The sequence below is a fragment of the Heterocephalus glaber genome, unplaced genomic scaffold, assembly GCF_053883595.1.
Source record: "Heterocephalus glaber isolate CG9 unplaced genomic scaffold, H.glaber_assembly_v1.0 deba00001523, whole genome shotgun sequence".
NCBI classification, from domain to species: Eukaryota; Metazoa; Chordata; class Mammalia; order Rodentia; family Bathyergidae; genus Heterocephalus; species Heterocephalus glaber.
The window spans coordinates 23501930-23525602 of NW_028258327.1; the positions used below are offsets into that span (position 1 = coordinate 23501930).

The 23673-nt window shown below is 34.7% G+C and overlaps 1 protein-coding gene across 5 annotated transcripts in view; it reads left to right on the forward strand.

The window, feature by feature from the left end:
* Cep162 (centrosomal protein 162) overlaps positions 1-23673 on the forward strand; it is an 81329-nt gene that overhangs the window by 25523 nt on the left and 32133 nt on the right. For 3 of the 5 annotated variants that reach the window (XR_002388004.2, XM_004860250.3, XM_021240687.2), the window contains exons 7-13: positions 6709-6827; positions 8233-8263; positions 8720-8836; positions 13474-13665; positions 14340-14421; positions 19349-19631; positions 20503-20761. Coding sequence is in view for 4 of the 5 variants with exons in the window: in XM_004860250.3 (XP_004860307.2) it covers positions 6709-6827; positions 8233-8263; positions 8720-8836; positions 13474-13665; positions 14340-14421; positions 19349-19631; positions 20503-20761 (1083 nt within the window). In the remaining variant the exon portion in view is untranslated. The remainder of the gene's footprint in view (positions 1-6708; positions 6828-8232; positions 8264-8719; positions 8837-13473; positions 13666-14339; positions 14422-19348; positions 19632-20502; positions 20762-23673) is intronic. The other 2 variants (XM_021240688.2, XM_021240689.2) reach the window with 2 other exon arrangements.

Here is a 23673-nt window from a genome sequence, read left to right on the forward strand (position 1 = left end):
GCCTGGTTGCTTTAGTAGTTTTTATCTAGGATATTCTTGTTGTTTTTTTTTCTGGAGTACTGGTTTGGTACTCATAAATCCCTTGAGTTGTTCTTTTTCATGAAATGTCCTTATTTCTCTATGTATTTTGAAGGAAAGTTTTGCCAGATATGTTAATCTGGGTTGAAAGTTGTTTGCTTTTAGGGTTTATACCTAGCTCTTCTGGCCTTTAAAAATTGTGTTGAAAAAGTCTGTAATTCTAATGGATTTACCATTTATATGTGATTTTTTTTTTTTCTCTGAATGATTTTAAAATACTGGGAGTTTTTTGTTGACATCTGTCATTTTAATTATGATGGATCTTAGGTAGCTTCTTTTTTCATCATGCTTGGGATTCTATAAGGCTCACTTATTTGTAAGCTGAAGTCTTTTCTTATGTTTGGAAGGTTTTCTTCTTTGATTTCTATAAATTAATTATTCCTTGTGTGTTATCTCCTAGTTTCTCTCTATTCCAGTTAGCCTTATGTTGGTCTTCTTTGTGTCATCTAGTTGCTGACAGATGAGTTTTTCTTGTTTCCTTACGGTTTTGTAGCAGGCCTCTCTGCTACGTCATCATAATTTATTATTTTATCCTCAGTTTCAGGAACCCTGTTTTCACATAAATTTCTGCAATTTATTAATTCTATAGTTTTATTTTTGGAAAATTTGTCATTCTTGTTTTAAATTGCTTTGGTCAGCTCCTCCAATTTTTTGTTTCCCCCAAATCTACATTGATCATTTTGTGTGATAATTCCATAAACTTTCCAGTCATGTCCGCTTTGAACTTTCCAAGTTTCTTTATCTCTTCTTTAAACAATGCATAGAGCTTTGCTTCTTGGTGTTGCTTTCCTCTCCATTTATGCCCCATAGATCTGCCTTGGGGGAATTGGGAGACATTGGGGGTCTTTTGTTGCTTTGTTTTCCCATGGATCTATTTGTGGGGTTTTTTTCCTCTTCGTCCTGTGGGTTGAGGTCCTTGTAATATGAGAAGAGCTTAAAATTCATATGAAGATATATTTAATGAGATACTACTAAATATAGTATTATAGTATAGCCCTCCTGTGATGCATTTTCAGCTTTTATTTGTCCAGAAATAGTATTTGTCTCTTCAGCTAAGTGATTTGGATTCTGTGTTTTGAGGAAAGATTTTTTTCTGGTTATAACAGCATAAACAGATCCAATCATACATTGCTTATATGTGATAGACCTTGCATTTACTGCCTTCCATTTTATTTCTTCTTTTGGCTTTTTAGTTATGCCTCTTTGTTGTATTTTTTTCTATTTGTCCTATGATTAACAATACCCTGTATACCTACTTAGAACCTACTTATACCTGTTAGAGCCTTTTAAATACTACTGTATCACTTTCATGAACCTTAACAGTATTAAACTCTGCGGATTTTCCTATTTTTGTCATTTTTCTTCTACATTTCTCAAATCTCAAAGTATATTATAATGGTTGTTAATACAGTTTTTTTGTGTTTTTTTGGTACTAGGGATCGAACTCGGGTCCTTGCGCTTGCACAGCAGGTGGCGAAACCACTGAGCTAAATCCCCGGCCCATTAATACAGATATTTTTATTAAAAAATTTATATTTATGTGAAGATTCGTATTTCTCCACATATTTACCTAGGGCTTTATATTCTTTTGTATAGATTGCAATTTCTAACTTAAATTATATTTTAAGATATATTTTACAAGCTTCCTGTAACATTTCTTGTACTTCAGATTACTACTAGGAACAAATTCACTCAGCTTTAATTTGTCTGAAAGTGTATTTTGCCTTCATTTTTAAAGAATGCTTTTGCTTCATATAGAATGTTTACAGTTTTTATTTTAATTTGAGCACTTTGATTCCATTCTGTATCTTGTGACCGTATTTCTCATGAGAGGTCACTGATAATTACTGTTACTTAGTATATACAGTCATCATTATTTGTGAGGGACTGGTTTCAGTGCCATCTACAAGTGCTGAAATCTTAGATGCTCAGACCCTTGAATAAAACAGCATAGTATTTGCATATAACGTATGTATATCCTTCCATACACTTTATCTCTAATTTACTTATAGTACCTAATATAGTGTAAATAATTCTTATACTCTACTGGGTAAGGAATCATGAGAAGAAAGTGCATATTCAGTAGAGATACAATTTCTTTCCTGAATATTTTTAATCTATTATTGGTTAAATCCACAGATGTAGAACCCACAGATACAGAGGGCTGAGTATACAGTATTTTGTTTTTTCACATTTTAAAGATTTTATCTTTTGTTTTTGACAGTTTTAATTATTGATGTATGTTGGTGTGCCTTTTTTGTATTTGTCCTGTTTGAAGTTGACCTATCATCCTTGAGTTTATAGGTTTCATTGAAATAAAAAATGATTAAACCATTAATTCTTCAAATATCATTTCTACTTCTTGGCCCCTGCCCTGTGATCCTAATTACAAGTGTGTTAGGAAACTTTAAGTTGTGCTCTAAAAGTCACTAAGATTCTGTTACGTCTTTCAGCACGTTCGTGATGGGGCAGTAATTCATATGTCTCACTGCCAGGCAGCTTGAACCACCAGTGGTATGTGCATGACTGTACCATTTGTATGATCAGTGGTACAAGTCTGTTGTACCACTGATGAGTCAATCTGGCAGAAACATGTTAAAGCTTTCCTTTTTTACTTTCTGTGCTTCAGTTTCTATTGCTGTGCCTTCAAATTCACTGATCTTTAATCTATTGTTTATATCACTCATTCTTTTTTTTCTTTTTGACTCTAGAAATTCCTTTTATATTTCAAAAGAATCTCTTTACTACCTTTCCTACGATATTTTGATATATTCAGAAGTACTTAATATTAAGTATATTCTGCAAATCACATTTGTTCAATTCAGTATCTCTTTGTATTACCTGCTTTTATTTCTGGTTGGGGATACTTTTCCTTGCTTCCTTTCATTGGATATTGTTAATATTTAATTGTTGAATGTGCTAGATTTTATTTTCTTTTTAAAATATTGAGCTTTGTTCTCATAGATAGTTGAGCCTGCCCCTTTGATCCTTTCAAGGCTTTTCTTACATTTGTTAGGAGACAGCTAGAGTAGCCACTAGGTGTCTAGGTATCATTTAACCCTACTACTAAGGCATGTCCCTCCTAAGGTTTTTGTTTTATTTTTGTATTTTGTATTTTATTTTATTTTTTTTGCACTTTTTAAAATTCTTTTATTGGTATATTGTAGGTATACAACACAATTACATTTCTCATTGGGAATTGTACCTTTACATAATGCATCTTGGTTCTTATTTTTTCCCCATTCCTAGCCCTCCCTTCACCCCCTCCACCCTTCCCTATTTACAAAGACTTTATTTCCATTTTTTCCATTTCTCATCATTTTTCCTTTCCCTTCTTTCCTTTCCCCTGCCCCTCCCACTACCCCTACCCCTTTGGACCTTTTCTTCCTATTTTGCATTATCGATTATTCATTCTAATCATTGGTACATTTTAGGTATACAATATAATGACATTCATCATTGGAAATTTGCACCTTTACATAGTCTCTCTTGGTTCTTATTTTTCACCCTTGCCCAGCCCTCCCTTCAACCCCTCCATTCCTCCCTATTTACAAAGATTTTGTTCCTATTTTTCCATTTTCTCATATTAATCCCACTCCCTTCTATCCTTTCCCCTAGCCCTCCCACCTCCTAAGGTCTCTATTGAATGCTTCTGGTGATCCATAAAGACCTTCTGCTCAAGCAGATTAGAGCTTGAAAGTCTCCCTGCCCTGTGTGAACTCTGGGAATTTAGCCTACAGCTTCCCAGTTGTTCTTGTCTCATCCAATGCATTAGCATTTACTGAAGCTTTACTTAGTAGTAAAGCTCCCTATTCATATTTCTGTTTTATATATACTTGAATTACTACCCTAGAACTTGTGAATGCCTTATTTTTTCTGAACTCTGTCCATTTCAGTGAAACTGTCCTCCCCCTCCTTGTCAGGACTCCAGAATGGACATCAGTTGTTCAGTGTCTGAAAAGAGTGTTGTCAGATATTTTGTCAAATTTACTGATTATAGAAGAAGTTAAATACAGTTTCCTTAACTCCAGCATGACAAAGAAAGTTCTCTAGATTGCATTATACTTAGTCTACAGCTAAATTTGCCAACAGAGGATGAAAAATATCTCCAAAAATGATCTTTCAGATCTTTTACATTGAATATAGTTTACTTTTTCTATATTTGAAGAACATTTTGTTTATATAAATAGTTCAAAGTTACAAGAATAGAGAATATCTTGAATTATGTAATATCTTCCTGCCAAAAACGTCAGACTGCTACAAGTTAACATCTCACTTTTTCCGAACAATGTGGTACAGCCTGGCTTTTAACTGCCATACTTCAAATATAAAAATCACCTCAGTTGGGCTTTACTTTCATTTTCATATCAACTAAATTTGCTTTAGTGTACTGTTGTACTGTTTTCTTTCCCTTTATTTCCTGTCCCTTTCATTTCTTTTGATGTCTACCAGTGGCATTTTCTTCTTACTTCCAACCTACTTTACTCGTGACACATTCCCTGGGAGGAGGTTGGATGGTAGAATTTGCCTATAGGCTGTTCACTAAATAAAAATATTAAAATGTAATTTGGAATAATGCACATTAGACTGGCAGTTTTCCCAATCAGAGATAGTATTTGGATGGCTTAGAGCTGTAACTCAGTTGTAAAGTACTTGCCTGGCATACCTGAGGCCCTAGGTTCTATCCCCACAACCACACAAAAAAGAAAAGGAGAAATACTGACTTTAAGTGCAAGACTAGTTATAATCACATTAACAGCAATAATTACTAGTATTAAGTATGCTTGTGTATATCAACTGTGCATATCAACTGTTTTAAACACTTTAACTCTTAATCTCAGCAGTCATTTGAGCTATTAGTGTTATCCCCATTTTACTGATGAAAAGAGCGAGGTCAAGAGAGTTTATGACCTGCCATTAGTTCAGTAGTAGAACAAGAAATTGCATCCAGGCTGTCTGTCTCCAGGTCATACTGTTAAGCACTATGCTATATACCTGAACTATTTCTTACACTGCTTTTATCCAATCACATGTGCTATAACCCCTTCCTTTCCATTTTGAAATCCCAACTTCATCATTTCTTAACTGTATAATCTTTGGGGTTACTTAAAATTCAGTGATCCCCACCTAGAACATGAAAATTTCAATCACCTAGCACCTAGAAGTATGTCTAATACAAAGCATCATTAATAGTATTAGCTCATTACAATTTTGCAAATTTAAGTATGTCCACTGATACTTTGAGAATCCCAAATAAGTGTTCTTCTCATGTAGAGAAAAAAAAAATTGGGTCATAGAATATAGATACTGTTGTATTTAACCAAGTAACTTAGCTTATCTACTTACAATACAGTACCCGTGCTGTTCTAAACATATTTTTTATGAATTAAAATGGAGATGTCTCTGTTGCCAGATTTTACTGGCATCATCCTTATTTTAACTTGAATGCCTTCCAAAATTCATTTACAGACTTCCAGTTGATTACATCCAGCTTGTCCCCTCAATGTAAACAAAAAGAGTAAAAGGCTTTTGTTTTTTTGTTTTGTTTTTTTTGATACTGGGGATCAAACTCAGGACCTTGCACTTGGCGAGGCAGGCGCGGTGCCACTGAGCTAAATCCCTGGCTAAAAGGCATTTCTAAAGTGGACATTTTAGTTTTCATGCAATTTGTTCCCCATCAGGCCATCCTGTTTCTCACTGTGATGTAATCTGTAAAAATATAATTAAGATTGGGACCAGGGATATAGCTCAGTGGTTCCACTGCCTGCGTCACAAGCGGAAGGTCCTGAGTTCAATCCCTGGTACCAAAAAATAATACATATATATAGATAGATAGATAGATAGATATTTTAACTAAATGGTCAGTGCCACTCTGAAAAAGTTGTTCTTCTTCAGCCCACAGATTTCTACCAGTCCTTTGATGTAAGAGCTATAAACTTAAAAATTGTTGAAGAGGTAACTGGCCAAAAAACCCGTCTCACTCTCCCCATAAATAGACCAATGAAATCATTTCACAGGGAGATAGCTTTTCTTTCTGCTACAGTACCATTGAAATATAATTTAGAAATCTCAGCCAAAAATGCTAGGATTTGGGAAACAGTAAAGGTCACATGGGACCAGTATTTACCTGACAGATCACAGATAGATCTTTCAGAAGTACTACTAAGGCTTACACCAGAGGTACCTGAAGAGAATTAAACAATCAACTTAAATTAAGAAAAATCCAACCCTTTGGAGAATATCAGAATTTCACAAAAGTGCTGCTTTTTCTGAGTAAGCGATTGGAGATTAATGTCTTTGAAAAAGCTAATCTTAGGGTTTTTCTTGAAAGGTAAAATAAAGTCTGTTGGACAACTCTAGAAACTTTTAGTTGGGTAATAAAAAGATTAAAATATGAAACTTTTCGAACTATCTGAAAGCACAAAAAAGTGAAATAATCCCAAGATAGTCATAAATTGAACATTTGTTAAATTTTTGCAAAAAATATGGTATCTAAAAGTCTAAAGGTTCCCTTATGTTACTATCTTAGTAAATTCTTATGCTGACGTGTGCCTTTGGAAATTAGTTTTCCCGGAATTTGACTTATTTTGACAGTATGATTCTTGTACTTTTTAAAATTATTTCCTTCAGAAAATTACAGTGATGATTTTGAAGATGCAGAGGATGTTGATGTACCTTTGATTACTAAAGATGAAGAAGAAATTCATTCCAAAGAAAAGCCCAGATCAGAAATAAATATACCCAAACAGGTATAAATCGATTTTACATTTGAGAGTTTTGCAACTTTTTTCATCAGTTATAGTGTTTCCATCAGAAGAGCTTGAAATACAGAATTCATGTCTAGCTCATTGTTTTAAAAATAGGTTTCCTTACACTCAGTTAAACATTTTCTTAACTCAGGATGTTTAACATAAATCTTAAAGGAAAAATAACAATCAGTGATTTTATAAGATATCCTTTGCCAGGTGATTTCCTAAAATTCAGCTTTAGAAATGGGAAATAATTAAAATTTTAAAAGAAACTGGTATAATTAAACTTTTCTTTGGTAGGACTTGTCCTTGTGAAATATAATAAATTTCCCCTTTTTAGTATTTATGCTAGTGATTACATTGGTATCTGAAATTTAATTGGCTGAGATAACCAGTGACATTATTACATTTAGGTCTGATTTCTCTCATTTCTCAGTTCTTATTAAGACTTCTTAAGAGCTATTATTTATTTTGCTAGTGGGATATATTAAGAAAGTATGTACTGCACAAAAATGTACCACTCTAAATGTAGAAGCTTCAGAGAGAGCTGTTTGATAAGACCCTACACACTGCCTAGCCAAGTGAGGAATAAAGATGATACTATTCTAAGGCAATCTATATTGAAGAACATTTATCTGTTGGTGACTTCCCTTTCTGAAAATTACCTCTTTCAAAGTATAGATGAAACTGTGAGTACAGTGTACATGTAGTCGGTCATTAATTTTGAACAATATGGGAAAATTGATAGGTAATTTGTAATTGCAGAATCTCCTGTGAAGTGGCCCTGTTATCTTTTTTTTAAAATTTTATTGGTACATTTTAGGTATACAGTATAATGACATTCATCATTGGAAATTTGCACCTTTACATAATCTTGCTTGGTTCTTATTTTTCTCCCTTCCCCTGCCCTCCCTTCAACCCCTCCATCCCTCCCTATTTACAAAGACTATTTCCATTTTTTCATTTTCTCATATTAATTCCATTCCCTTCTTTCCTTTCCCCTACCCCTCCCACTTCCCCTTCCCCTTTGCCCCTTTTCTTCCTATTTTACATTTTCTATTATACCTTTTAGTCAGTGGTGAAGCAGTTGCCCTGTTATCTTGATGTACAAAATAACTGGAGAATTTTTTAAGCAAGATAATGAGTAGCTGGCACCTAGATATTTTAAGCAAGTCTTTTTAGACTAAATTAATTTTGATGATTGCCAAAGTTCAGTAGAAGCTCCTTGAGAGCTCTGGTCTCTCTGGGTGTGAAGAATATTGGTGAATGAGAGTAGTGAAGGAAACCTGGAAAGCACAGTTCCGGATCTTTGGAGAAAAGCACTGGTTTTCAAATTTGTTTCAAATTATGTAACTAAACATAGTTTTGGTTTCAAACATATAATTAATCATTTTTTCCTTTTTAGGCAGAAGAAAAAACTAACATGCTGGCTAATGGTAAATATTACATATTTTCATGATTTAGTTGGCAAAATATCTGTTTCATCTAAATAATTTTGAGTGAATCACTGTCCTTGTCTTTAAATCTCTCTAAGGAATTATAGTTCAGAACTTAGTGTGTCCCTTGTGCCCATCTTTAATTCATCCTGTTATATTTTACTATATTTCCTTTGTTATTTTTCTTAGCCCCTTTGCCATCCAAGTACACATGTATGTTAGACCTGTATATAATTATAGATATGTCATAGATACATTTGTTGGTGTTAGCCCAGTCTCTTGTACATAGAAAGGAAATCAGGTTTGTTGAATATATAAACTCATATGCATGTAACATACCACTTACATATAAAAACTCACTTTTATATATTATATATGAATAAAATAACTTCATTAGATCAAAAGAACCACAGATTTTTCTGCATTCCTTGTACTTTTTCTTTTATATTCTTCTAGTTGTGCTGCTTGATTCATTGGACTCCATTGAAGGTACCAATCTTGATGAACAAGATAAAGCAACAACTAAGCCAAAGGCCCTACCAGATATGACCGATAATGAAATGACAGGAACAGGTAAGGTTGTTTGAAAAATGGCTTATTCTTTAGTTATGGACTGCTTGAAGACTAATTGAATCTGTTTCTAGGGAAATACATAAAATTACTGCACTGACAATAAAAACTTAAAACTTGCGCCTTTCTACCACATATAAAAATTTGAATAATCTGAATTTGAGCTGGACATGGTGGCACATACCGGTAATTTCAGCACTCTGGGAGGCTGAGGTAGGAAGATCCAAGTTCAAGCTCAGCCTGGGCAACTTAGCAACTTAGTGAGACTGTGTCTCAAGGAGGGTGGGGTTGTAAGAAGACCCTGGGTTCAATCCTAGCACTGAAAAAAAAAAAAAAATCATAATTTGGTGGCACCTGATGCTTATTAGTAGTCCAAGCCATGTGTGGTTTTTAAATAAATACTAGTAAATGAACAATGTTGCTGAAACAAAGTAGAGTATTGTAGATAGATATTAATTTGTCCTTCCAGAGAATTTAGTATATTTTGTCATATGTAGGAAAAATAATACTTTGGTTTTATTGTACTTTCTCACAGTTCCCCCTCTTTATGCCCCAGTGTTCTGAAATACTTGAGACTACCTAAGCCATTCTTAAAGCTTGTAATGCTTTTCACGCTTTTTAAAGCAAGCGGGACCCTTATATGTAATTGAATCTTACGTAGAACTCTATATTGATAATATTCTGTCAGCCACTATAAGTATATATTATCACACATTTGTAACATTTACCTATAATGTTAGTAAGAGCATTAGTCCCTTGAAAAATATGGTACATTCTCACGTCACCATTAGCTTTCCACTGTGTTTATTTTTTGTTGTGATTTATAAATTACTGATTTAGCACAAGCTGCAAATAGAGACTTTTGTTTTGTTTAGTTTTGTTTTTTGGCACCAGGAATCAAAGTCAGGACCTCACACTTGCCAGGCAGGTGCTATGCCTCTGAGCTAAATCCCCAGCCCAAATAGAAACTTTTAAAACTGCTTGCTTTGTAGTCTCAGGATGCTGGTCAACTGAACAGACCCACACACTTGAATAGAAAGACCAGTAGGCATCACTGATCAACTCTATACCTCAGCTTTTTTTAAAATTTTATTATTGAAGTATTGTATACCAATAGAAACCAATAGTTCATGGATACTGAAGCTTGATGAATTTTTAAATACTGAACAACCACTATAATCAGCAACCAGATCAAAAACCAAAAGAAGACCAAACTACAATCTCCTTTCAAATGTCTGATTTCTTATCACTGTGGTGGTCTCTTTGGGTGTACAGTTTGTAGTAAGCACATGTGAATTCTTTTAAAAGACCAATGTAGAACTACAATTTTCCTAATCAGTAATGTATTAGAATATACATTAGTATATGTGGGTGGAATGGCCAGAGAAACCTTTAAGATGTGCATGAAAACAATTAAAGTTGTCCAAAAATATTACAATTGTGTAATGTCTTCAAAATACTAAAATTACAAAGTGGCACATTTGATTTTGTAGATAAGGTTATTTTACAGTTTTTAAGTTTTAAAGTATGATTTAAAATGGAATTTCAATCAAACATCTCTGGAACCCATAATTTTTTTCTGAAAAACTATAATTTTGTAAAACAGTAAGAAAACCGCTGCTGCAAGTTATAAGAAAAACTCAGAAATCAAAACTGTTACTGAAAGTAATTCTGAGATGATCCAAGCTACATGTGAAACTACAGTTTGGGGTGGGGGGAGGGGGGGTGGTTTTATTTCTTAAATACTCTTAACTCTGAAGTAATTTGATTAGTGAATTATTAGATGGTAATAAAGCATGAGTTTATTTTCAGATAGACCTGGAATCATACTTCCATCCTTACCACTTATCAGCTGTATGACATTGGACAACTAACGCCTCTAAACTTATTTCTTTAAAATGAGGCTTTATAATGGTCAGCTGAGATGATGTATAGTGCCTAGTACATTGTTAAGATTCAGTAAGGAGTAAGTAGAAACTGTATGGTGGTAGTTATCATTTCTAACCCTCTGTTAACAGTTCAAGCTATAATACCTGAAGACATATAGTATAAACATTTATTGGCTGTGAGATAAAAAATTTACCTAGTATTTCAAAAGTACACCTGTAAGACTTCAAGTGAGCATCTGAACTTGGTATAAGAACTGAAAAAGTTTAGTGGGTTTTATTTGTTTTGCTTTGCCATGTTTCTCCTAGTAATAAGCAGGCTGTTTAGGTAAAACATTGTCAAAGGTTATCTTTTGTTCATAATATCATTTTTGGAATTCTTTTGCTGCATTACATTAAAGAAGTTATTAAGTATAAATATGTGGTTTACTTAACACCAGGTGAAAGCTAGCTTTCACTTACTTTCATTTGTCTTCCAGGCAAGTACTCTTTTGTGGTATGGCTGCATGACTGAAGTAGTCACAGAGTGACTATTGCTTCATGAATCTTTTCCCTTTCCTTTGCAAAATAGGATTCAACACTTCTCAGCTTTCTAAAGTTGAAAAATATAAGGAGCTTTCAACTTAGTATAATAAATGAAACAATTACATAGCGTCCTCACTTAAATGTAAAAGGCAGGCAAGTAAGCCCTTTTTTTCATGAAATGCATGAGAAAAGTTAATTTACATGATTGTAGAATTATTCATAATATAGCTTCGGTTAATGACTAAAGTTATGAAAAACGTACATTTCTTCTCCCTGTTTTCTTAATAACCCTTGATACTTATCCCCAACTCTAATTTCTAACTTTTAGGTCATTTATAAAGCCTAGTGTCTCCTCTTTCTGACACCTTACACCTATAAATTAGGTATGAGCATTCAGTACTGCTCTACTGCTTACCACTGAAGTCATTTCTTTTAGGTATGCTCTGCAGATACTTAAGCTTCATGACATTTTTATAAAGGAAAGAAAACAGCTTGTGCCTTTCCTTTTTCATAATAATTCTCTCCTTTTGTCATGCTGCTCTGAATCTGGCTGGTAGTTAGGGGAAATAGTTAAGCCCACCTTAATAGGCACCTTTTTTTTCAAGTCCTCTTGGAAAGTTCCTGCCCCTTAACTGTTGGCAATTGTTTTCTAACAGTATGCTCCACTTTCTTGTTTTTACTCTGTTTAAGCATATTTGTTATTTATTGAGTGTACTCCAAATAGCCCTGGGTACCTGAAGCATTAGCTAGAAAGAAATGTATTGTAAGTCATTCTTACACACGCATTTTCACTGCTCAGCACCTCTTAGGTTTTGAGTTACATATATCCTCAGAGTTGTACACTATACAGTTTTTGGTGTATATAGAAGAAAATGAGGCTATATAGTCTATTTTATCTTTAAGCATTAGTTAACCGTAGTTATCAATAGTAGATTGATTGGTCACTGCTGTTTCTCTTCTTTTTTTACATTCTTCCATTATTCATTCTTTAATTTTGAAAATTCCACTGTTAGGAATAAAAGTTACAAAATGATTGAGAAAATACTGATAAATATCTGATGTTATTAATATCATTAGGAATTGTTTTCTCTGGAATTTATTTGTCTGCTGATGAGAGAAGGTTAATTGGGAAGGAAGAGTGAATGACAACATCATGATCTCTATTTTAGGTAACTGAGTAGTGATGCCATTAGCTAAAACACAAAATGCTGAGTAAATAGAACAAGTTTTGGTGGGGAATATAATGAATTTAGTTGGGAATATATTAGGTGTGATTTACTTCTAAGACAATCTAAATGTCTGTTTGAGACTTTGTTATTCATAAAAGAGATAAGGACAAAAATAACAGCTTGGGAATCATGAAAATATGAATACAGTGGTACCTTGGTTTATGAACTTAATTTGTTTTACTGTTTTAGGGAAGAAGCAAAATTTTGCTGAATGCTTTTGTTGGCAAACCAAATTGTTTACAAACAGAAGCATTCGTGAACCAAGGTATTACCGAAATAAAGTTTATGGGTTTGGATTAAATTAGCCAGGTTTAAAAAAATAAGAGGATTAAAAAAGAGGGCTAAATGCAGACCCCTGGGATAAGAGTATTGGCCATAAGAAATAGAGAAGCACCCATCACAGGCAAGAACAATAAGAAAAAGAATGGATGTAGAAGAAAAGTAGGAAAAAGATACCACATGTCTCACGGAATTGACAAGAACGAAACGTGGATTTAGTTATAAGAAATTGCTTCTGATTGCAGCAGCTTTAACAAGACACTGGAATACATCTCTGTCACAAAGTTAGAGGAGTGAGTTGCTGTTGAAAAAATGCACACTACAAGATGGTATAGGACAGCAAAGAGTGAAAGAAGGGAGTGGTAAGGGAAAGATAGAATTCTTCAAAGGACTGTGTTACTTTGGGTAGTCTAAGAGTAGTTTTATCCAATACAGAACAGTCAAGGATAATAGGACAGTAATTGGTAAGATTAGACTGTACAGTTACTGCATCGAGACCATCTCAACTTGCTAAATAGTTCTTGGGCCTGCTGTGATTTCACACTGGTAGGCTATAGCCATTAATTACCTAGGTTTCTACTTGACTCTGTTTATAATATTACCACTGTGCTAAATAGAGCCTTGTTTGTCAGTCCTAACAGATAAAGGGATGACATTAGGACATTATATTTCGCCTGTGTTTATAATGGGATTATACTAGGGATTATATTTATTTCAACAGGTATTTCTTATGGGCAAAGCAATAGTGACATTGAAGCCCTACATCAGGCATATTGTCGTGTAGCTCATTCTTTAGGAGATGCAGATGAACAAAGAGCTGAGAGTAACTCAGTGGAAATGATCAAGAGCTCAGTGAAAGATCATCCTCAAGAAAATGAGGAGTCTTCAAAACACATCTCTACTACTGAATCTGGTAAAAGCTGATAGATAAATAGAAATTTTCAACTATTTGAGATCTAAACAGTTTCCAGTGTTATAATTTAAATACATTTGCTGTGGTGATTATTTTTCAGCCTCTGCACTTAAAAAGGATTTGCTTCAAATGGAATGTTAGAGCTGAACATAGAATAAAATTCAATTCTTCTAATATACTTTGACCAAATTAATAAATCATATTAAGTTGACTTTTTTTACTCTCTGCACATACATATGTATTAAAGTATTTTAATAAAGGATAATGCTTTGACATCAGTTAAGGTACTCAACAAATGTGTGTATTGTATAAATGTAAATATTTGCTGTTGATATTTGAGATGTGTATTTGATGTTGATATTTGATTGTTTTGTTCTTGTTGTTTTGTTTTGTTTCGTTTTTTTGGTGTCAGGGATCGAACTCAGGACCTTGCGCTTACAAGGCAGGCCCAGTGTCACTGAGCTAAATCCTCGGCCAGATGTTAATATTTGATAAATATCAAAGGATGCCTTTTTGGTACAGACAGTTATATGATGGGAAGCCAGGTTTATTGTGCTTGCCATTCTGTTACTTTTGTCAATTAAAGAAAATGTTAATTCTAGCGATATTAAACACATAATTAAGCAATTTGCAAAACATTTTTGGCTTGTGCATTTAACTTTTTTTCCTCTTAGATCTGCCCACAGTGGAGGAGTTGATGAAACCTATCAGAATAGATTCCGTTGGAGTCAGTAGTTTTGATTTACAGCCTAAAAGGTATAAGTTTTTTGGGGGAGAGTATTGTGCAGGTTTAATTGGTTGATTGTAGGTTTTGTTTGCTTGTTTTTTTTATCATTGGAAACTTTTATAATCGTTTGTTCTGTGTAATTTGTATTGAATGATTAATAGTTAATATTAGCTTGTGTGCATCTACCTGTGAGTCACTAAATCTTCAAAATTCTTCTAGTGCTATTAAAAAAAAAAGATACTACTAAAAAATTTGCTGCCATTAATTAGGCCTAATGCTTTTCACTGAAAAATATCTCTTCAGCTTTGAATAGTTGATTCATAGAGAAGGGAAAAGTGTATTTTTTACTTTAAATGAATCATACATTTGCTCATAAGCCAGTTAGTTTGACTTAATCACAGGGTAAGTTCTGTGGTCACAAGAGAAACAAACTTTATAAAAATGCTCCCACTCCAATTCAGTTTAGTGGTAAGTGTATGTGATTCTGATGAGTAGCATATCACAGTAGCCCTGTCAGACAACTCTGCATTTATGTAGCACTTACAGTGTCACAGCCATGTCACATCCTGATTCTCACATGATCCTCATGACATGGAGGGCAGGCATTTTATCCTCATTATTAAAATGATGAATCTAGATTCAACCAAATTTAGTAGTGAATCTCACAAGAACCAGATGATGCTGATAAGTGCTCGCATTCATCACATTTACTTTGGACAGGTACTGTGCAAAGTTCTTTACATACATCGTTTCATTTAATTCTTAAACAACTCCATAAATGCAGTCCATTATTTCCTTGTTTAATAGACAAGAAAACTGAAGCTAAAGGTTAAAATAATTGTCCAAGATCATATGACTGTAACCAGGGAACACAGGCAGTCCATGTGCTTGAACACTTACCTTGTCAGAGCTTTGCTACCCATAAAATATTTGTTAGATAGCTTATTGTCCATTCATCTAGTCATTTGCTCACTTATGCTTTCAAGAGACACAGTTTGAGCAGCTTCTTGTCTTGATGTTCTCATTACATAAGTCCAGTTGCAGTGATTTTTTTTTTTTTTTTTGGCATTGTTTCCACATCTGTGTTAGCTGAGAGAAAAAGATAAGTTGACACCAAAACCCGTCTACTTGATGACTCCTAAGACTTGTATTCTTCCCTTGATCTATACATATTAAAGTATTTTAATAGAGAACATGATTTTGACATCAACTAAGTACATAGTGCTAGTTAGTTTTTTTCGTTGTTGTTGTTTGTTCTTTGTTTTTTGGCCCTGGGATCAAACTCGGGTCCTTGCGCTCTTGGGGCAGGCAATGGAACCACTGAACTAAATCCCCGGCCTGCTAGTTAGTATTTTTAAAGAGTAGATTGTGTGTGCTGGTCATTGTTGTTTTGGGGGTATGTTAATGTTATTGAAGGGACTGTCTTGTACATCTTGTGTTTTTGTTACAAGTGAAACCATTTTAATAATATAAATTCTAAATAGGTTTATATGTTTGTATTTAAAAGCTGGAAACAAGTATACAAGACAGACACAACAATAATTATAGAATGTCAGTAATAAAACCTTGAGTACACACATGCAAAAACCTGCCTTTGTAAGCTGTCAGATAAGTAATCCTAGCTGCTATAACAGATAATCCTTGATATTCTAGTAGCTAAATACCAAAAAAAAATTTCTTGCTTACATCACCATATGTACATCATTGGGATTAGGTTGAAGCTCCACTCCACACAGTTAGTGGGCCAGGCTAACCTGAGCATAAAGTGAGCAGCTTTCCTCCATAGACCCTTCCAGCATGCCTTCCTACCGTGGAGCTGGCCAACTCTGAATTAAAAACAGGAACCAAATAAACGTCTCCTTTAAGTTGTGGGTGTCTGGTATTTTTTCCCAGCAACAAGAAAGTGACTCAGACACTGTTCTCTTACCAGCCTGTAGTTTTAAGGTTGGCAAGGCATCATCCAAGCAGTCAAGAAGAAAAAGAATGGTTTTCTTTTAACCCACTTAACACAGAAGTGCCTCATCACATTGGCTGTCATTCTTTTGGTAAAAAATCAGTACATCTAGATAACCAGTCTTAGGAAGCTGGGAAATGTGGCTTGCTTGTGTCCCTAGAAAGAAAAGCAAATTAGTTTGGTAAGGATCTAGCCAGTATCTTCCTGAACATACCCTTGTAATAACCAGATATCCATTTCAGTCTTCTTTATATATAGTCTTTCCATACCATCCCCAAAGCAGATAGTCCAAAGACCCATTCAGGACTCTACCTGAATGCCCGGGGTTTCCAGTTGAAGTACTGTATAGTCCTCTTCTTCAGGTTTAAGTGTGGCCCATCTTTGCCTACCAGTAGATAAATAGAAAAGACAAGTTGTATTCTTACCCCACCCATATAATGATGGAACTGCAACAGATACTCCCGTTCTGAAAGGAAAAGTATGAGGAAAAAACAGCAGTTATTGTTGCAACTATGAAAACACTGGAAAGATCTTGGGAAGACCCTTATAATGGAGATGGAGATTTTCCTTGATTGGGCTATTATTCTACCCTTAAAGAGGAACTTTATAAATGCATTGCTCTTTGTGTAGCCCCCAGTTCCATTCCTTGACAATTTGTCTTGTATATTATCACCATCACAACAATCAAAGTGGATTTTGTGAAGAGGTTATGCCCATCTTTAGAGATATGCTGCTGTCCACTTTCTGCCTGTTGGTAGTTTTAAGGCTTTCATTTGATGGCTTTGAAAGTTCTTTTGTTTTCATATATGGTTGTGGGCCTTCAAAAAGTTGAGTAGCTTTCCAATTTGTTTGGTTCCAGTCAGTTCCTTGTACCAGTAACCAAACTTAAAAGTTATTTGCAAAAAAAAGTTATTTGCTAAGTAAAGGTTTTAAATCTGCAATGTATCTTTGGTTCTTGAACCTTGTAATTTTTCTCTGCATGTACTTAAAATTATCTGTACATTTTGGAGAACAGTAACCATAAGTGTGAAAAGGACACCTTTTGTGAAGGGACTGAGTCACTTTTCACCTGAGAAGCCTCATGGAATCTTATTTCTCATTTTTTCCATTCTGAGTCTTATTGTGTGGTTCTAGTCTAGACACAGAGAGTGAACCTGGTGAGCCCTGAGTTTCTAGACTTTTTGTTCCCTTCCAATTATACTTATAGAACAGCCATCCAATCTTGAGCTTTTTTTTTTTCTTTAATACTGAAAGCAGCCAGTGGTAGCCAGCACTAAAAAAATATCCATTCTTTTCAGCTCTTTTTCTTAGTACTCCAGGTTCAGTGGAAGGCTTTATAAGTTCTTACAATAGCTTAGTAAATGTTTTCACTGTAAAATGTCAATTGCCCTCTCTGGCTTCTGCTGTCAGTTTCCTGACACCCAAAACTTGACCACTGCTAGTTACAGGATTTTTGGGTTCCTGTCATCCTAACACTCAACATTTTAAAGGCAAGATGACCCCATCTACTGGAAAGGTGGCAAGGAAAGATAGTTTAGTTGATACCCAGCAAAGATGGGAAACTTTCTTGCATTTACCGGGCATTGAACCCAGGCCCTTCACCTGAGCTACATCCCCATCCCCTTTTTATTTTTTATTTGGAGATAGAGTCTCACTAATTCATTGAGTTGCACTGACTGGGCTTGGTCTTAAGATCCACCTGCCAGTCTCTGGGAGTCCTGGGATTATAGGCGTGCACCATCATGCCCAGCATCTAGCCAGGTTTTGAAATAATTGTTATATATTTCAGTGATTCCAACTACTTTATATATATCTAATGGTTACCGAGAACCCAATCTATGGAATATGAAAATGGAGCTTATTAAATAACTGTTCTTTAATCTTTATAAAGTATAAAATCAAATGACCTAATTGACCATGATTAAGTAAATTGCGAATAATAGTTTGCATATTTTTGGAGCCCCTGTAGTTTGCTTGTATTAACCAAATTCAGGGCATTTCATTGAGATATATTTTCTAGATTTTTCAGTACCTAATTTGTCTGAATTGTTTTATTTCATTTAAGTAGTTTAAACCATAAATGATTTATTTTAAAATCCTAATGATTTCTTTTTACTTTAAAAATTTTTTATACTGTGATTATATTGGTGGCTTTTAGTATTTAGACTCTTAAATACTATGATGATTGATTCTGAGTCTATAGCATAAATTATAATTACTTCTTTACTTTCTTACAGAATTGTGTAAGTTGCTTTTCCTGCTTCAAATCCAGGTTGACTTAAGAAAAAATGGATAAAAGATATATTTAAAAGGTTCATTTAGAAATTTGTTTTATTTTCTTACACAAAAGTAATTCTCAGTCTTATTTGGTTTGTCCTTGCTTTAAAGTTAGGTCTCAGTGTTATGTGTAGGTTATGCTGCATAATCCTTTATTAAACTGCATTAAAAATATCTGAAGTGGGCCGGGAATTTAGCTCAGTAGTTCTGCCACCTGCCTCGCAAGAGCAAGATCCTGGGTTCTTTCCCCTGTACCAAAAAAACACACACAAAAAAAGTCTGAAGTTAGTGGAGTGTTGTGGCACACACGCCTATAATCCCAGCATTTGGGAGGCTGAGGCAGCAGGGTCATCATGAGTTCAAGGCCAAGGTGTGCTACATAGTGAACATAAAGCCAGCCTGAACTAGAAAGCAAGACCCTATCTCAAAAGCACAATGGCAGCTTAGCTCAGTGGCACTATGCCTGCCTTGTAAGCACAAGGTCCTGAGTTTAATCCCTGGTACTGCCAACAACAACAAAAAAACACAATAGCCACAAAAAAATTTTATCTGAAATTAAAAGCAATTATATATACTGTCAGTATCTTGTATTAACCAGAATTGTAAGTGTATTTAACATTAGTAATTTAATTTGAATAGTTACAACTCAAATATGTATGTGTGTGTATTTAACTGATACTTGGGAACTCATACCAGTTTATTCTGTGTCCTGTTTTGTTTGATAGTGCTCCAAAAGAGGCTGATAGTAAAGACACTGTAAATGTTCGCTCTTTACCCCTTAAGATAAATGCAAATGTTATATGTCAAGACCCAAGAAATGTGAACCAACTTTTTGACAAAAATGATGAGAATGTGATTTTACAAAAGACAGCCAATAAGGATATGGAAAATAGCTGTCCAACAGTAACTGCTACAGAAGAACATATTGATAAAATGTACCTTGATATTTTGAGGAAAAAAATATCTGTTAATTCTTCAGTATTATCTGAGGATGACAGAATTAATCAAGTAAGTGCTTATACTCTAAATTGATTTGTTATATTGAAAAATAAAGTTATGTAAAGTACATAAGTACTATTAAAAAATATGTGCTTCTTAAGCCGGTAGGATTGGTTTACATAATTAAGCTCTATAGTAGATTCTGGATATTTGTGGATGATACTTTTAACCATACTGCCTAATCCCCAAATTCAGAAATAACACTGTAATACTAGCTTTCTTTTAGAAGCCATTGTTTGCATTTTTATTTCTTTTTCTTTCAGTAAACAGAATCCAGAATTTGTATAGTTTAAGAAAAGAAAGCTTAATCATCATTGTATTGCTTATTGTTCAGTCTTTCCAACAGTTTGCACTGTAGGTGAGTTGGCATTTTTATAGGAATGCCATTAGCAACCATGAAGAAATTTGTATTTCACCATTCCTTTTTCCCGAAAATTTTGTGTGTTTTCTGTTGTATAGTACCCGTGGTCCACTGTTGTTTTTAAATCATCTCTAGTTCTTTGTGGAATAAGGCAAGGTATTAATAAACATTTTAAAGAATCTTGAGAAGTCTAGAGAAAAGGATTTCAAATGTGATTTCAAAATATATTCCTTGATCTCTTCTATGTTCATTCTAATAATCACACATTTTTAGATTTTGGATAAGTTTATTTTGTTTTATTAATCTTTGTTACTGTCTTGTAATGTTAATTTTGAAAGTATGCTTCAAAATGCTAAAATTCTAATGAATTAGAGCAGTTTTGTTGTCTGCCTTTTGTGAACCACATTGTTTGATAATCACTATCATTTTACTGTATGATAAATCTTCATTTGAAATTCATAATGCTAAAGAGTTTGTTGCATACAGACTTTTTTTTTTTTTTCTTGTGTTGTGGTACAGGCTTTTAAATCTCAAGTCTCTTCTGGAGAAGAAGGGACTATAATTAGTAAACAGGCACCATACAGAAAGGCCAGAAGTGTACCACCTTTGTTTAAAAGAAAACCCCAGAGTGGATTATATGCATCAGTTAGGAGCTCAGGCTATGGTAAATGCAGTTCACCACCTAAGTTGTTCTCTACGCTTGAAAAGAAAACTTCAAAGGATATGAAAAGCAACAATTTGAGACCCATTCCTACCTCAAATCAAGCTAAGAAAAAAGGTAATGATATACTCTTTTTTTGGTACCGGTGATCAAACTCAGGACCTTGCACTTACGAGGCAGGCAGAACCACTGAGCTAAATCCCCGGCCCATGATATACTCTTTTCAAAACAGAATTCTGTGCATATAATATATTACTTTATTTTTTTCTTAATTTTGCGGAAGAGAATCATAAGAAACTACATTCCTTTCTGGAAGATGCAGTTTTTAATAGATAACAGGCTTGATCCAGGGAGGTAACAATGGAGGTGATAAAAAGTGGTTGGATGTGGTTATATTTAGAAGGTGAAACCAAAAATATGAAGAACTGGTTTGGTATTGCTAAAGTTTTTGACCCAAGCAACTAGAAGAATAGAATTACTGCACTCTGGAATGAGGGATGGAGTAGATTTTTAGCTGGAAGAAAGAGTAGGAGTTTAGTTTTTGAGATGATGTTGAGATTTGTATTTGACAAGGAGGCAGTTAGATTTAAGTTTGGAGTTTAAAAGGGATGTTTAGACTCCAGGTATAATTTGGGAGTTGTTAAAAACTAAGAGATGTTTTTTGAGCCATGAAACTCATTGAGAATACCAAAGAGTAAGGCCAGCTAGAGGGAAAAAGGCAAAGGAAAGCTGTAGGCCCAGACATGCTAACTTAAGGAGTCAGGCAGAAGAAGAAGAATGTATAAAAGAGACAGTAGTTGGGAAGAAACCTGACAGCATAGAGAATCCTAAAACCAGCTAAAGAAAAAGGATTTGCTCTTTTTCTTCTGACAGGTAAAGAAAGATGAGAACTGAAAACTGACCTTTGGTTTTAGCATTATCAGTAAAGCAGAAGTACAGTTTCCATGGAGTAGGGATATTGATGGTTCTCAAGTAATAGAATGCCCTAGAGCAGTAATGGTGAACCTGCACACTGTGGCACATGCGCCATCAGTTCACCACCACTGCCCTAGAGTAATGTTGCTGTAAAAAGGCAGCCAAAAACTGGGGCAGCAGCTGACTTGGGAAGTGGGGTGTTAAGAGAACCTTTGTGTTGTCAATGGCTTTCCTTTGTTTTTAGCAGAAGTGATAGTACGTTGATGGGCTATTAAAGATCCAGTAGAGAGGAAAAGAATTAACAGTGTAGTAAAGGGAAGAATTGCTGGGGCAATGTCCATGAATAGAAGAGGAAGGACTAGCATTAGATAGGAACATGTGTAGTTCTACATTTGGGGAGCTGTGGAGGCAGACAGGAAAGAATAGTATATGCTGGTAGATGGATAGATGTGGCAGGGAGAGAATATGGATGCTTGCTTCTGATTCAGTTTTCTCTGAGAAAGGGAAAGCAATATCATTAGATGGAAGTGAGGATAGGGCAAAGGAATTCGAGGTTATGAGAGAGAAGAGAAAATGTAAAGCAGCCATCCAAGAGGTTCCTAAAACAGCAGGAAGTGGTTAAGTTTACTGCTAGTGTAAAGACCTATATTATACTGCTGCCAGTGGGAATGAGTAGCTCAGGTAGAGAGAAAGTCAAAGAACCAAAATCTAAGGGTTTGACAGGGTCACCTAATCATGTTTGATCATTAATCCTGGCTTGTTGACTTGATTGGGTTAAGAAATACCTAACAAGTTAGTGAAGCACACTTCTGAGTATACTTGATTGTGTCACAGGGGCATAATCTTGAGTACTGTATGTGGTTCCTGGTCCCTTCTTTGCCACTGTTTCCCTGTTCTGCTTCTCATCCCCCATGAACTAAGCCTCTTTGTTCTTCCATGCTCTTCCACCATGTTTCTGCATTGGAGCCAGCTTACCTGGACTGTAGGCTTGAACTCTAAATTAAACCCCCTCTCTCTTTTTGTTTTGGTACTGGGGATCGAACTCGGGACCTTGCGCTTGCGAGGCAGGTGGCAGAACCACTGAGCTAAATTCCCGGCCCCCCGTCTTTTAAATTATGAGTGTCGGGTGTTGTGTTACAGTGATCAGAAAGCTACTGATGTACCATGAATGAAAACAGAAACAATGTGACAGGGAGTGGAAAAGAAACAATGGGAATGATGTAGAGAATGATAAATGAAAGCAACAATATTTTTATTAGTAAAGTTAATATTCTTAAACTAATTTTTCCTTTTATTTCAAAATGTTACAGCAGTTGTGACTATAGAATTTTTAAAACCAACTTACTGAAATTTGTATTAAAGTGTTAACGGTGGACCATGACTTTATTATTATACTGAGCTACTTTTTTATTATACTATTAACTAGGATTTTTAATCTGGTTTTTTAATTGAATAATTGCCCACAGCAGTTTTAGTTTACTGAGAACTAATTCCTTTGAAATGGTTACTTGCCATAGGCTGGGTTCTCGAGGGAGCAGACACAGACAGAGATTAGTATACAAAAGTTCAGAGAATGTATTTGGGATCAACCTTAGAACAAGAAAGAAGTTACTGGGGTTTTTCATATAACAGCCTCCAGAGATAGGCAGTTTCAAAGCTGGTACAGCTGTGCAAGAAACCAGATTCCCGCTACTTTACTGATGCAAAATCTATAGTATGTGACTTCTATCTCAGTTCTCCAAACTCTGTCCATGAAGTAGGGTGAAAGGTAGATGATAGCCAAACCATCAGCTGCTTAGGAAGTACTGTAATCAGTTTTCTGGAAGCACCATGAAGGAAACTCTTGGTTCCATCCTGTTGACCAAACTTTGATCTTGCCAGCCCCCTTTGCATAGATATTGTAGAGTCAAATGTATTTAACAGCACATTGTCTTCCTGGACAAAAGTAGGTCTCTGTTTATAAGGGAGAGGCAAAGAATGGAGGACTTTCCATGTAACTGTTCTTTTCATTCTAGATTAATTTTCTTCAGCTCTAACTTCTGTGTTTCTATTTTTAGACTATTACACTTTATAAGTTCTTTTTTAAATAATAGATTTAGGTTTACTTAAATTTA